The sequence below is a fragment of the Lissotriton helveticus genome, chromosome 9 (genome assembly GCF_964261635.1).
Source record: "Lissotriton helveticus chromosome 9, aLisHel1.1, whole genome shotgun sequence".
In the NCBI taxonomy this organism is placed as follows: domain Eukaryota; kingdom Metazoa; phylum Chordata; class Amphibia; order Caudata; family Salamandridae; genus Lissotriton; species Lissotriton helveticus.
Window position 1 is genome coordinate 264,405,021 of NC_136070.1, and position 16,285 is coordinate 264,421,305.

General features: G+C 45.6%; 1 protein-coding gene across 1 annotated transcript in view; it reads left to right on the plus strand.

The window, feature by feature from the left end:
- The first annotated feature begins 13,216 nt into the window (after window positions 1-13,216).
- Window positions 13,217-16,285, plus strand: part of ESRRB (estrogen related receptor beta) — a 122,888-nt gene continuing 119,819 nt past the window's right edge. Inside the window, exon 1 of the mRNA XM_078662037.1 lies at window positions 13,217-13,625. Within this exon, the coding sequence (XP_078518163.1) occupies window positions 13,229-13,625 (397 nt within the window). The 5' untranslated portion in view covers window positions 13,217-13,228. The remainder of the gene's footprint in view (window positions 13,626-16,285) is intronic.

A 16,285-nucleotide genomic window follows, 5' to 3' on the forward strand; every position in this document is an offset into this window, starting at 1 on the left:
GCAACACGTCTTTACATGGGCACAGTGTTTGGATAAGTGCAGTATCCAATACTTCTTCGTAGGACTAAAATGCTACTATCAGTGCAGTACACAGCACTTCTGTGCCGGAATGCAGTGCTTCGATACCTTTAGTAGCCAGCAATTCTGGCAGGGCTAAAATGTGTGCACTACGAAAGCATCCTGTGCTTCTTTGTAGAACTCCAGGACATTAATAATACAGTATTTTTAAGTAATTGTATCAGTATCGTGTTTTGCACTTAATTTCAGAACTACAGAACTTTCTTAAAATAGTATCCACCATTTCTTTGCTGGTGAGAAGTTCTTGTATGAGTTTAGTGTCCAGCAATTGTTGGCGGGGCTACAGAACTTTACTGATGTAGTATAAAGCACATATTTGCCGAACAGTGTGTTTTTTTAATGAAAATACTGTCCGCCCTTGTTGGCGGGACTACAGAACTGTATAAATGTGGTATCCAGCATGACTTTGCAGGAGAGCAGTTCTTGTATTAGTATAATTCCTGCACTTGTTGGGTGGCGTACAGATCTTTATTAATGAAGCATCCAGTTCTTCTTTCCAGTGCAGCAGTTTTTGTATTAGTTAGTGTTAGACCAAGTGATCTCCAGCTGGCTGGGATGCATCAAAGCCAGTCAGATTCCTGCATACTAGATAGGATGAGTAGGATACTCGTGTCTGATAACCTGTGCTCACCCTCGGGTAGCTTGGCACAGAGCAGTCAGGCTTATCCCAGGGTCAATATGTAAAGTATTGGCACAAAAGCACCCTCGCAACACAGTGCTTATGGCTACAAAAATACTCTCCACCGTATATAGAAAACACTGGTCTTTTTATTACAAAAACACACACATTGAAATAAACACAATATATACATTGAAATCAAAACAATATTCACTTTACTGTTATGTGCAATTGTCAAATTTCCCATTAGCAGCAGAATGGCATAAACCTATATGCCCTGTTCAGAGGTATTCAAAAACACAACATTCTCAGTATCGCATACCCCACATTTGCACTTGTCAAGATATCACAGTTCTTTGACTACGCCTCGTGAGACCGCCCCTCCAGTCACTCAACTGCACCAGCCAATGCCACGTTGAGTAGAACATTGGAACTACCAAAAGCAAACAGAAAAAGTGACTTATTTTAAACCATCCTGATTAGGTCTCTAGGCACCCACGGCACCTTCATAAATGTGGGATCACTATCCCCACGATAGACAAAAGGTTGTGACGCAGGAAGCTGGCACGTTTCCAAGTCTGGAGAAATGTCCCCTCAATTAGGTGTGTGAGATGTTTTAGCTCCTGGCAGCCAGCTGTAGGTGCTCACTAGGCACGAAAATACCCCTCGGGTCCAGTTACATCTTCTCACCAACGGAGTACCTTGTAGCGTGGGTCCGGGAAGAGGGAGCCAGCATCCTTAGATGGAGGCCGCAATGTCAGGCACTGTCGCCCTCCCAATCTGGAGGTCAAAGACCGTCTCAGCTCCCAGCTCAGCTTCCCCACACAACCCTCAGACACCACACACTATGGAGGGCAAGCGAGCATAGGTCTCTGATTGCAAGCACGGGTCCCTCAAACTCTGCAAGTTTCCCTTCACTCTGCGAACTCCTCATGTCCTGTCACCTCAGGTGGGCTGATGATCTTCATGAGCACACACCTCTGTACAGTGTGATGATGGTGTACATCCGGATGGTCCTTGTCCCAACTAACGATCACTTCCACCCATCTCTGCCATACCTCGGCACGGTTCTTATGATCTCATAGAAACATGGAGATCCTTTGTCTCCTTGGGATCTCGTGGACAGGAGGCCAGCTATCCGGCCCTTGGAGAGTACTTAGGCACCCAGGCCATGACAATTGGCTCTAGCTGCAGGCCAGCAATGTCCAGGCAAAAGCCACCAAGTAATATTCCCCTTACTAGCCCCAGGCTACCACAAGTCTGTGGATAATCCAGTTGCAGTCCTTCCTGCCCTAAAGGATCCTCTTGTCAATGTTCCAGCGTCGAACCAGGGTAGTGTGATTCCAAATCCAATAGTGTCTCTAACTCCAGAGCCCTAGTAGTTATACCCACAAGGTACCTTTGAAGATGTAATCAATTAAAACGGCCACCTTTGAAGTGCACAGGCCCTCTCTAAATTTTGCCATGTCTACCAGGTTAGATCACTATCTTTAGTGGGGCCAAGACCCTGCCCCTTGGAATGCAAGTGCCAATTCCACACTCACGTAACTGTCCCAGGAGGCCCCTCAGAGTCTGAGGTCCACAGTTTCCCTTGAGCCCCTGGTTTATGGCCCTCTATCAGGAATGCACAGATGTAGCTGCCACCCTCAACACCCAGATGAAATTGGAGACAGGCTGACACACACAGAGCCATGAGAATCAAAATGCCCACTTTCCCAAAGGGACATTTCTACACACATAATGTCAAATCCACTCCCACTACCAGAGAAGATACACCATTGCGAACTCATTGATACCAAACACTATACTGTTACTATTCTGCACGTAGGGAATACTGCTCGATAGCTTTTCTCTATATCCCCCTCATGCTAATCTAATGTGAGAAGCAGGCCCCATCATACCGAACACACCATCCAGTGTCATTGAAGACCCTTGCATGTCACGCACACATACAAGTACCCTACCTCTTCCCAACAACGCACCCTGTCCCCAGGGAGTACTCTGATATAGCAAGAGACATGCAGAACCTTGGCATGTAGCTTTTTACATGCCAAAATGAGAAACAGTCACTCGAGCACAAGGGCCCCACCAAGGCAAACCTGTGGCACTGTCGATGAGCTGCCTCCGTGGATGGCACAAGTGCTGCAGGCCCACGGAGGTGTATTCAAGTTACATGCCCTGGGTATACGTCTACTCTTACCCCTAGATAAGGGGCTTACATCTAACTCATATCCGCCAATCATTTATACACCCAATCATCATTATGTATACAAGAAGCAGAGTGCTTTGGCACTGAATGCCACTGTCACATGCGCTCCAAGTCCTAAGGCTAGCATCTACAGCAGCGGACAACCGGGAGGGGAAAACTGCAAAAAGTTGAGGGAACGCACCCTAGTAAGGGTTATTTTTAACATCTACTTGTACATGTAGCCTGCACTTCTTTGTAGGACTACAGTACTGTGATAAGTAGAATAATCAGTGCATCTTTGAAGTATTGTATGATGTTTATTAATCCATCACTTCTATTCAGGGCAGAAGTACTCTTCTCAAACTGGTCTCTATTCACATATTGTTGTGTTCACGTTATTGAAGCTTAGGTGTACAAAAAGCTACATGTGCTCACAATATTCAAGGAATTTACTACTGCATATGGAATTTAATAGATACATCTAATGCCGTTTTTTTTTAAGTATGGCAACTATGGCTGTAAGTGGAAAACAGAGCCATTAAGGAGGTAGAACCAGGTGCAGAGATGACATGACTATAATACCTGAATATTTATTGACATTCAGACATATTTATTTTGTCGTGCCCCATCATAGAAACAAATGTAAATCTATTCCTACAAATAGCAGGAGTAAGTATCTTTCGTGGGTGAAAAAGAAGAGGACAAATCCTCAAATCTCATTCCGTTCTAGCAGTGTTAGAACCCAAAATGATGGGTATCCCCAAAACTTTATTCAGGACTCTCTAAAATGTCAATTAAGATGGATGCCTAACAGATACACATTGGCAGTGGTACAATTGGGTGGGCACCTCAGAAGAGGTCCTACATCACAAGGACTTCATGGATGTATTTTATGCTTCTGGATTGTAGGATAAGGGGGTTTTCCTTGTGAGGGATACATTTGAGCACTCCTGCTGAATGTGTACCTGTCTGTGACTTTTCTTCTTTGCTCTTCTCATTTTCCATGTTTGTAACAAGGCCACTTTTCCTGTGTAGCAATCTGTTTACCATTCTTCCTTCAATGCATAACAAGAGTCCTTTTCTTCCTGCAAAATGTACTCATTCCCAGAAGCTACTTTACATAAGAGTTGCTCAACAACTTCCTGGCCTTTCAAAAGATGACTCGCAGCAGATTTCAATTATATATCTTATCCACCTTCCCAAAAACATTTTTATACTGCTCCTTAGTGCATGGTACACATCGATGGTGATGCCCTCCACTTGCCTTTAAAGACTTCTATTCTGGTACTCCACATGCAGTGGAACATAAATGTTGAGGTCCATATTCTCCCCATTTAGGGACAAACAAAGCCCTACCCCTCAAATATCATGCTTCCTTTCTGCATGGTGAAGACACCTCCTCAGGACTAAGTAGTGCCTAGCAATACTGTTTGAAATAGCGCTGGAACCATTGGCCATAGGGCTTCGAAGAGATATGCCAAGGTGGAAAATCCGAGTGGGAGATGTGGATCATCTGATCTCTCTTTATGCAGATTATACACTTTTTTTTACCTGCAGCTCCGAGGGAGTCGCTGCTTTTGCTTCTGGATCATTTTGATGGCTTTGGAGACATTTCAGGTTTGCGTATGAATCGAAATAAGTCTCTGACATTCCCTTTGCGTCGCCTAGTGACACAGGACCCCACCACTCTACCAGCTTTCTAATTGCATTGGGAAACTGAACAATTCTGCTATTTAGGAGCAATGGTGGCACACACGGTTCAGAAACAGAAACAATATAATATTGACTGTGTGACAGAGGGCCTAACTAAGGGCCCTATTAGGATGGCGGACGGACCTGCGTCCGTCCGCCACCCCAGAGGTGGAAGGACCGTCCGCAGGGGCAGCGGCGGTCCCTCCATGCAAATTAGGATGTGACCGCCACCCTGGCGGTCACATCCTGTATGTTTAACATTGCGGCGGGTGCTGCTTAAAGCAGCACCCGCCGCAATGTTAAAAATGAAAGCAGTGTATTTGCATCCACAAAGCGGCAGGCACCGCGCGGTGCCTGCCGCTTCATGCACGCAAAGGCAGGGGGGTACCATAGGTACCCCCCACCCCCTTCACCCATGGGGGCCCGCAACGGGCCCCCAAAGAAAAGACCGTATGCCTTTCCACGGCAGAAATGCCGCCGTGGAAAGGCATAGGACCGCCGACATCCTAATATGCCTGGCGGTGTCTGATAGACACCGCCAGCCATGTTAGAGCTTTTCCGCCGCGGTCGGAAGGCGACCGTGGCGGAAAAGCTGCGGATGGTGCAATTCTCTAACACGCTCCCCATGTGTCTTATGGGATGAGTGGCAGTGGTGAAGATGGTGTTCTTGCCTTGCTGCCTGTATGCCCTACAACACTCTCTAGACACCCTACCAAGGACAGTGTTTAAGCATCCACACACCTTATAAGCAACTTTGGTGTGGGCGGGAGGTAGAAGCAGAGTGACCCAAGAGATCCTTCATTTACCTTTGAAGGATGGTGAGCTATCACTGCCCAACATGGAGATGCACTATTTAGCCTCTCAGTTGCAGCATGCAGCACACTGGTTGTCAGATAGGGACAACTGGGTAAAGGATTTACTCATGGATGACTCCAGGGAAGGGGCACTACCACAGTTGCTCCACGGGGTGGGAGAAGTGACGCTGCGGTGCCATATATAATCAAACACACAGCCTCATTGTGGGAGTAATGCTGGTTCATGGCCCCTTCGCACGAGAGTGGGGAGGAGAGGATTTCGACTCTGGGGGACCGTTACCCCAATGAGACGTTCATTACGTTTGAAGCAGCTCAGGAGACCTTCGGTGTAGGTCGGGGACAGTTGTTTTTGTACGCAAGTATAGAGGACATAGTGAGGGATGCCTGGCCTTCGTTCCCGGAAGTCCCAGCTTCGTCTGACATGTTTAGGATGCTACTGGATTTTGGTGGGAGTAAACTCTTAGTTTCCCACTCCCACAGAGCAATGATGGCAGGTTAGCCTAGGACCACATTTCGGGCTAGTGCGGCTTGGGAGGAAGAACTGTGTACACTGCTGGAGGACACACAGTGGAAAGGTATTTGCGCATTGGTCAAACAGGGGACATACAATGCACGGTTCAAGCTTGTACATTTAATTACACACATCGCACATATATCACACTGGTCTTCCTACACAGAATAGACCCTATTAAAACAGACAGATGTCACGGGTGTCAGAGCAGGCCCACAACCTCCCTTCACCTAGCTTGATACTGTTCCCCGGTACATGCATTCTGGGACTTAATGGTCTAAAGATTGGAATGCATTGAGGGCGTAGCAGTGGAAGTAGACCCAGCCACATGTCTATTGGGGATTGTCAACAAACTAAAGGGTAGGACAATGGGGTGGACATGTATGCAACTGGCCCTGCTGCTGGCAAAAAGGTGGGTTGCCATTTCATGGATGAGAACTTCAGGACCTAGGGAACAGGGATGGATGAAGAATGTTAAAGAATGGTTGGTAACATAAGAGATGCACCTTCGTCAGTATAGAAGGGACTAATGTGCGGGGGAAGATTTGCTAACCTGGGGGTTACTCCTTACAAGGTTTGAGGAGGATGGTGAGATCTCTGAAGACGATATGCAGCATTCTGAGGTTTGAGGATATACTAACAGCCTTGGGAAGTGGTGAACATATCCGTGGAGAAGGATAACTGGACGATGATTTCTAATGTAATGCTTCGTAATCACTGGTCCCTTTGTAAGGTGTTATTGCTGTTGTATGACACGTGTGAAGATGGCTCTACTGTTTGAAAATGTTAATGGTACAGAGTTTATAATGTACTGAATGATTTTATAAATGGTGACTCGTCACATCACTAAGCTGCACATTGCTCTCTTTAGGACCACTGAACCCACTCTCACCACTGTCATCTGTCCTAATCCTAGCTAATTAGAGAATTGCTGGGGCTGAGTGGACCAGATGTCCTGGACTTCTCTGCTGCCTTCTCATGCCTGGTGATACTTTGTAAAAAAAAATATATATTTTCCCCACCCCCGGTAGCCTTGCAATTTCCTGTGCTGATTAGATTTCTACCATCCCTTCAAATTGTTTCTGTTCCATACTGGATGGTGGACCGAGGTCTATCACCATTTCCTGGGGAGATATCTAGGGGGTTATTTACTAATACTGAACCAAGGCCTATGTGTAGCACAATGCGATGCAAAGCATTATGTTGATTTACTGACCATTATAAAAATCCACGAGTGCAGCACAAAATGCACAGTCAAAACAGTGCAACAGTGTTTGAGCGCAATGCTTACTAAATAACCACTACTCCGTGTCAAGGTTCTATGGCATTGAAACCTTTTTTTCCTCTTTCAGTGGCTCAAAGTTCCTTTGTCCCCAGAACCTTAACATGCTGCCTCAAGGGGAGCTCTAAACCCTGTAGAGACTGACTGGTGAAATGCAATATTGCACAAGACTGTCGAATCCTCGTAGGCCATAACATTTACATCTGATTTAACAGTATAATCTGTCCTCCAAGGCACCAGAAAAAAATTCCCAAGCGAGGGACCAAGGCACATAACATTAGTTTGAAAACCCTGGGAATAAACCTGAGAGACTAAACACTTTGTGGATTTCCCAGTTTGTATTAAACTGGACATTTTCAATAGTAGTGGCAGGAGTCTAATTCCACTAAGTTATTACCGAATCAAAGAAATTTCCTACTGGAGTGCCACACAAGGTTAACACCGAAATATAAACTCCATCCTCACTGCGCTTCAACCATTGTGAGCATTTACTTCATAGATGCCTTTTCCAGGACAAAGCAGAAGGCATATCCCTAATCTGGTAAAACAAGGAGAATACACAAGATAAATGAGGTGCTTTGGAATAGATTTATGTATAATACTTGAAGGGCGGAACATTCTGGGGGTGAGACTGAGGTTATTTACCAGATCTGAGCATGGTCCTCAAGTTGCAATAACTGATGCTTCAATGGGTCAGAATAAAGATGCTTTGGAGACCAGTATTAGACCAACATGGATTTCCAGGGGTGAAGATGAAAGTTCATTTGTAGGCTGGAACAGCTAGTAGGTGACGATGCGCTTCGGATATTTAATGCTTAACTTTGAGGCCTATTTTCCTAGTATTTTCTACTAAAGTAAAGTATAGAGGTACCGTGCCTCTCCTTTGTCTGCTTGTCACATGCTGTGGTTATTTTCTATTAATGGCATATTAGGGGTCTGCGAAATTTGACAAACACATATGAAATAAGTGTGATTTTCACAAAATTACATGCAGTACATAATAGATCTTTCAATGGCATTTCGAATAACTTTTCTCTGCGAAGGTATAACCGGCCTAAAAGAGCCACAAAAGATATAGGAAGAAGACTGCCATGAGAAAATGCCCTTCAGCGAGAAATGTTATATTTTCCGAAATGGTAAACATTTTGCATAACATTAAAAGTGGGAATTACTTGACATTATGCCTTGGGAACAGAAACTTATCACAGACCTATAGTGGCTATATTTCATCTAGGCGACCTCAAAGTCTTTTCTGCCACCCACGCCCTTGTCACCATCTCCACTGGTTACCTGTCAACCTCTGGGTCTCTCTGCCATTTGTCTGTCTTTAGTTTTCTGTCACCTTGGAGTGTCACCATCCTACATCCCCAAGCCATGGTTTCTCCACTGTTTCATGCTGCCCCAAGGGGATGCATCCTCTTCCCTCATGTCACTTTGCGAACGGTCTCTTCCTTCACTCACTGCCATATTACCTATAAGTTATCATCCAGAGCTATGGTTTTGCCTCTCACTGCCACTGTACCCAAGAGTCACCACCCATCTACTATCCCCCTGTGTCTTTCCCCTGTACCATACATGCCAAGACTACCGATTTCAAGACTAGTATCCTGCCTCCTGATTCCTGCATGTAAAAACCCAATTCCTCGGTGGGCTTCTACCGACATGCACTGGTCTTCTGTCGACTATGCACTGTCAGCAACATTTTTGTCATGCTCTCTCAGCGTGCCACAGCACTTTCTCTGTGCTCCTGACAGGTAATGAAAAAAAAACATATATTTGCATTTCTGATATCTGATTCTGCAGCAGCACACTTGCAAGTCCCATACATGACAATAGACCCGATTCAGGCCTTAATAGAAGTCAATGGGAGAAATACATTCTCCCGTTTATTTATTTTTTAAATCTCCCAATTTCCTCTTTTAAAATGTTGGCACCTATGCTGTACTCGTGGGTTGCTACCCATCTGGTGCCCCTCTGTGAGAGCCACTCCTCTCCTCCGGCTGTTGCGGTTCCAAAGGTGTGCCACCCTCTCCCTTTCTTCACCTGTGAGGGATTCTCTTCTCATTGTCTCCATATGTTGCCACCAACTCACCCGTGTCCCTCTGCCCGTGGGCCTCTCCTCTGCTAGGAAGGTTGCATTAGCAAGCAGCAATTGAAATGCAAAATAACATTCTGATCGAGCGCACATGCTGTTTATTTACCCGATCAATAGCCCGAGTGCCCCATCTGGAGGGACCTCGTGATAATCAGTTAGAGCTTTCCAAGGACAGGCACAGAGGTGACAGCCAGGCAGAGCCAGCGCAGGGCTGCCTGCTTCTCCTCTCCACCCCCACCTTCTGCAAACCCAGCCACTGAGTTCTAGAAAAAGAGCTAGAGCGACAACTTTTTATATTGAAAACTGAAGAAACGTGAGACCTTGGACAATGAGAGGTAGTCTCAAAATATTTGCATAGTAATTTGACAGGAAAGATCCCACATTGATAAAGATTTTAGGGAAACAGTATTTTCCCCAGAAAACATGTTTTTCCTGTGGAGGAAAAAAAAGCATTAGCCCTGGTCGATGTTTAGGTCTTGGTTATAAAATACCCATTGTGAACGTATAGTGGGTTTATAACCCGCTCATTGCTTACCATTGGTTGGCTTTATTTTCACTTGACATTGCTTGCTTCTAATTCAATGCAATTGTCATTTTCACTGTTTTCATTCTGGTTAATCTCTTCACGAGAGTGCGTGTCCTTTTCATTTCTCTCCCTTGTGTTCTTTCCCCCCAAGTACCAGCCCTTAAGCCAACTTCCTGTGTTGCTGTCTCCTTTCTCTGCTGCTCGTCATCTCTCTTGTGTGTTTCTCCGCCCCAAACCCCCCAACCTCTTCGCTCTGCACTGCATTGCTCTCTCCGTCGTGCGTCTCCTCTCGCCCCCTGTTTTGCTCTACCCTGGGGTCCATGTTATTGTCTCCATAGAGTGCTCCACTCTGCCCCGTGTTGCTCCCTCCCTCGTGTGCTGCGTTTCCCCTTCCAACACGCTCCTCCGCAACCCCTCACCACATCTGCGGACTGTACTATTTTTATTTTGTGCTTGTGTTTTATTTAATGGTCAGGTGCCGTCCCCCCTCTTGGATCAGTAAATAAACAGATGGAAACTCGTACCTGCATCATCCTGCATGTGCGGATATGGTTGGTGACGTATGCGCACGCCTTCTCGTGCTGTGAGGTAACAGTGACGAGACGGGGCGCCTTTTTTTTATTTTTTATTTTATTTTAACCCATGCCATGCAGCATCAGCATTTACTTTGTGCCAATACTGCACAGCATTGGCAGGTTGCTTTGGCAAAACCAATAGGTTCTGAACTTGAAGGTAAAAAACAAATAGCAGAATGTCCCACATTTTTACACGATCCTTGAAAAATAGAAAACAAATTCTAAGTAAAAAATGTCAAGAAACACTGTTTGCGAACCACGGAACTTTCGTGAACCAAAACGGGTGCAAAACTGTGAAAAAGTGGGCATTTACGCAAAACTCACACATTTAGTTCAGCTCGCAAAATTTCTCAACAGATATTGCATGTTTTTTGTTTCATTGGAATGATTTACACGCTTCTAAATGTGTTGCCTTTCTGGATGCATAAATGCGTAATCCTGTGAGCACTCTCGATAAGATGTACAGTTGCAGTTTTACAGGAGTACTGTTGGAATTCTTAGTACATTTTAAAAAAGTCATACGTTTTCAAAGATTATTTTGTCTAGTGTCTATTGAAATGTTTTCTCGTCGTATGGCGGGAATGTGTTGTGATATCACAGATAAAAGGTATTAACACTGGAGAGTCACAAGGTTTTGTCATGTGCAGTTGGAGGCTTTGAGATAACACAGTTGGAAGGTCTAGTCCTGGCACAGTTGGAAGGTGCTGTCACGGCACAGTCAAAAAGTGTTTTCTGGGTATGGTTGGCAGGTGTTGGAAAGGCATAGTTAGCAGATGTTTTCATGGCACAATTGGATGGTGTTGTGGGGGCAAAGTCAAGAAGGGCTATCATGGCATAGTTGGAAGGTGTTGTAATGACACAGTTAGAATTTGTTTCCTGGGCACAGTTGGAGGTTTTCACCTGGCACAGTTGGAAGGTGTTGTTATACTGTAGTTTGAACTGAAAGATTGATGGCAGTGGTGTAAAATTATTCTGCACCTCCCAAATAAAGGATACATGGGGTCTACACAAACAAATCACGTCAATCGTGCTCAATGGGCCAAGAACACTATGCTACCACATTGTGTACGATATATACGAGAAGAAATCTTCATATAGCACAAATATTCATATACACCCAGAGCACGTCAAAGTCGTTTGAAGGTATGCCAGTGAGAGCAGGTCCGTTTATTTATTGAAAGTTCACTGATCCAATTCAGGGCTAGGGCTATGGTTAGAGTTATGCCTAATGTAGTGCTACATTTAGGATTAGGGCTATGGGTGGGGTTCAGGTGTTGTGTGCTTTTATACTTTTAGTGTATGCTACGTATTTTACCAGTATACCATCAACATTTGTATGGCAAGTATATACCATAAAATATATTCACTGAAAAAACACAGTAAAGTGCAGTTATGGTACAAATTAAAATCAAAGAATCACTAAATTTATCAAGTTATGGTTAGGACCTTCATTTTCTTCCTTCTCCTGGCCAAGATCTTTTTACCCTTACCTGGAGACATCTGATGTTATCTTGCTTTATTTTTCTGGAGGGATCCAGAGATACCTTTCCTGATATGATCCAAAATGTTCTCATCCTGGCAGAATTCAGAGCGTTCTTCTTCCCTTTTTGGTGGTGAATCAAATGCTTCCTTCTTAAGGAGGGATCCTGAATGTCCTTTCATGTTGATATGAAGAGCTTTCTTCAAACCCTTTTCTTAATGGGATCAGGAGCTTTTTCATACTGTTCTCTTGGCGGGATCCTGAACTTTCTTCTCAACCACCCTGTGCTGCAATCTGGAGCGTCCTTCTCTTGGCAGCATCCAAAGCCTCTGTCTCTTGTTGGGGTACCTTGATGGATGTCTCCTAGTGAGTTTCTGGGTTGCTCAGCCCTTCATCCAAAGGGTGTCCGTACTTCTGTGCAACCCTTCTTGTGGATCCTGTGCTTTCCTATTCTTGAGAAGCCCAGAGGTTATGTTATCTATGAGAGGGAGCAAAGTGTTAATTTTTTAATGGGTGATGGGATCATGAACTTTTTCTATTATTGGGTCAAGCGCTTCCTACTGGCTTTCTACTGGCAGGATGTGGTGTTTTTGTATCATTATTCTCCTTTGGGGATTCATAGCTTAATTCCCTGGTGGGATCCAAAGTCCCTGTCTTTCTTTTCCCCTAGTAGGCTGTAGTATATGGTTTTCATCCTGCTCCTGGGTGGATTCGGAAATTCTTTCTCATCCTTCAGCAGGTGTGATCCAGAGCCTCCTTCTCTTCTTCCTCTCCATGTGTGATATCAATAGATTCTTTTCTGCCCATTTCCCTCTTGGTGGGATAAGAAGGTTCCCTCTCACTATTTTCAGAGTGGGATCCGGGTATTCCATTTCCTGTTAGGCAGCTGGCTCCTTCTCATTCCTCTTCTGGTGTAATTTAGATCCCCCTTTTCCCGTTTCTAGTGGAATAATACCTCTTTTTTACACTCTTTTGGTGAAATCAAGAGCTTTTTTCACACCTCTCCTTGTGTAATCCAGAGCTAATTTTTACCTTCTCCCAAAGGAATTAATACCACCTTCTCATCCCTGCCCTGGAGGAATACAGAGCTCCTTATCACGCCCTTCTTGGTGGAACCCAGCGCTCTTTCTCTCCCGTCTCCTGTTGAGATCTGGAGAACTTTTCAGCCCCCTCCTGATGGAACCCTCACTTAGAGCCTTATTCTCTTCCAGGTGTGGTCAAGGGATTTTCTTTCCCAGGTGTGATTCAGAGCTTTCTTCTCACACTTTCTCGGGAGATGCCTCCATGAAGCCTTTTCATTATTCTTCTGTTGGTGCCACAGTGATAGACCTGTTCCTCTTCTCTTCCCCCACAGGCTCCTGAACAGGATGTCCGTTGATGACCGGCACTTGACATCGAGCTGTGGATCCTTCATCAAGACAGAGCCCTCCAGCCCATCCTCCATCATTGACACCGTCAGCCATCACAGCCCCAGCAGCTCCTCAGACGCCAGCGGGGGCTACGGACTGACCATGGGAGGCCACCCAAATGGCCTGGACTCCCCACCCATGTACAATGGGACGGGTTTGGGTGGCGGGTCCTGCCGAAAGCGCTACGAGGACTGTACCAGTGCCATCATGGAGGACTCTCCCACTAAATGCGAGTATATGCTCAATGCCATCCCCAAGAGGCTCTGCTTGGTGTGTGGAGATATTGCCTCTGGGTACCACTACGGTGTGGCCTCATGTGAGGCTTGCAAGGCCTTCTTCAAGAGAACGATCCAAGGTAGAGTGCAGCGTGAGTGACGTTCATATTACTTAGGTGTTGGGGTGGGGTTTTGACATTCATGTATCTGTTTACATAACTGTGTTTGAAGTTAACGTAAGATGACCCTGACTGCTGTATGAAATACCTAAATAAATGCATCGATTTCTGTCTGAGCTGTTTTAGTTTCTTTCCTCCAGTTTTTCAGACCTTCCTTTTCATCCTCCCGCTTTCATTCTATCCTTTATTCCTTTTTACCCTCCCTCCACTTTCCGTCCTTCTTTGCTGCCTACCTGGTTTTACTCCATGATTTTCTTCCTTCCTATCTTTCTCCCTTCTCTTCTGCTCTTCTTCCGTCATGTTTTCTTTCTTTACTTCCTTATTTCCTTTCTGCTTCCATTCCTCCCTTCTTTATGTTCTGCATTCCCGCGTTCCATTTTTGTTTATTCTGTCCTCTGTTCGTTCCTTTCTTCCTTGCTTCCTTCCTTTCATTCCACCATTCCTTCTTATCTTCCTTCTGACCCTCCCACCTTCCCCTTTTCCTTCTTTCCTTCCCCCTTTCCTCACTTCCTCTATTCCTCCCATCGATATTTATTTCATGACGTCTATAGTTTTCCTTCCATTTTTTCCCATTCTGTTAAAAGGGGAAGGGGTGATGAAGACAAACGATGCCAATAACTCCCAATAAACTAGCAAAATATGTATAAAATGACAACATCCATAGTCTGGGAGTTATTGTATAGGGTACCAATGGTGCCTACTTCTGTTGAAATTCTCCAGCATAAACTAAAATATGAAACGAATAAGGAAAAAGGCAGAGGCCTGGTGGATTCTGTGTTGGTGGGGACAGCTTGGTAAGTATTGCTTGTGAGACCTTGCTGGGCAGTAAGGAGTGCAAAGAATGGTGAGGGTGACCTTTAGAATGGGGAAGTGGTGTGGATACCTTTGCACCGATGCGCATCTGATGATGATGGTGACACTGAATGGGAGCATTTTTGGTGGCTGTAACAGACCTTGGGTGCACAGACAGCGCGGTGTTGTATGGGGCGGGCAGGAGAAGTTGAGGAGCTAATGAAATCTGACACTTGTCACCGGGGATATTGGAAGGCGATAGTCCGGCTAGTAGCTGACCACACCACAACCCTATCAATTGTTCAGAGGCACCGGCCTGTTGCTAAATATCCTAATTCTCGAGCTGTCAATATCATTCCCCCTTACTGAGAATATCGCATCCCCCGACATTTACTGTCAGCCCATTGCACATAATTTATATGGGCAGTCTTGGAGATGTGGCTCTGGTAAGTGTCCCCGGCACGCCCCCCAGTCCACTAGATAACAATGATACTTGGGGAGAGAGGGGATGGGGCCCCGAATCTGCCCATTTTGCTCAGCTTCTCTTCCATCATTAACCTCCCACCCCTTCATTCACCACCCTGGCCAGGAACCTCTGTCGTTTGTTGAGGGATCGAGGTTAAAGAGCAATCACAGGGTAAGCAATAACACACACCATTGACTGGGAGCTTAGCTGGACAGAGGCCAGTGTAATTGAAGAGGCCTTACTTCACCACTGGAATATACAAGGACGAGCACCCCCTTCAAATGGCAGCTGTGAGGAGAGCGCAAGGTCATTTCCTACCTGTCAGAAATGGGCAACATCTGCTCTCTGTACTAATTGGATGTTTTGCCCAATGCCACCTTTGCTCATGCTGCAGACTGTCTAGAATGCCCACTCCCGCCACGATCAGTCTGTGACAGAGGCCCAGAACGTGCCAGGACTATTACGTAGGGTACACTGCTTGAATGACGATGTCTTAATCTCATCATTTTTACACAGTGCACTTAGGAAAATTACAAGGCCCAGCATCCTCTGGGCGCGCCGCTGGCAGCCGGCCGTAGGGAGCATAAAGACTGATTGAGGCTGGTGCCTAAAGAGAGGCCAGTCCAGGAACTTTAGGGGACTTTGAAACGGTCGGATCACCCTGGAGAAGATGGATGAGCCGCTCTCAAGCCCACCAGTCTCTGCTGACTGCCCCAGCCACTGAAGTCAGACTCTGTACCACAGTGAAGACACATCCCTGCACGTGGAACCAGCAACTCTCCACCCGCTTCACACGGCACAGGCCTCTGTTCATATGTGGGATATTGCAGGGACTGCCCGGGTAATTCCATCCAGGGCTCGGCTTCAACACATGACAATATTCGTGATTGTTTGCACCAGGGCAGTGGGCGAGGCGGGGGTGTGGCAGTTCCGTGGACCAGCACCCACTGCTGGCCTTAAATGTCCAACAGGCTCCCTGTTTCATTAACTCGGCAAGGTCAACACATAACGCAACCCAATGCTACACAGTAATTTAAGGTCTGCCATGTCCAATGTTCTTCCTTGATCTGCTTGTCCATTACTGGTGTAAGTTAGAGGCACCCATGTTCCAGTCACATCCAGTGAAATTCTAATATCTGTCTTTACCCCTGCGTGGGGCTGTGCGGACTTTAACGCACCCGGTAGCTACTGAGTGTGATAAAATCCACATCCCGCAAATACATTTTGGCAGGTCAAACCTGGCAGTGTTTATCGAGGGAAAAAAATTATTGATAATTTTGGGACGTGGATTTTGGTGCTGATGCCTGTACGGTAACAATACTCTTAATTGCTGGTTTACAGCGAAATCAGTACTTATACAAAA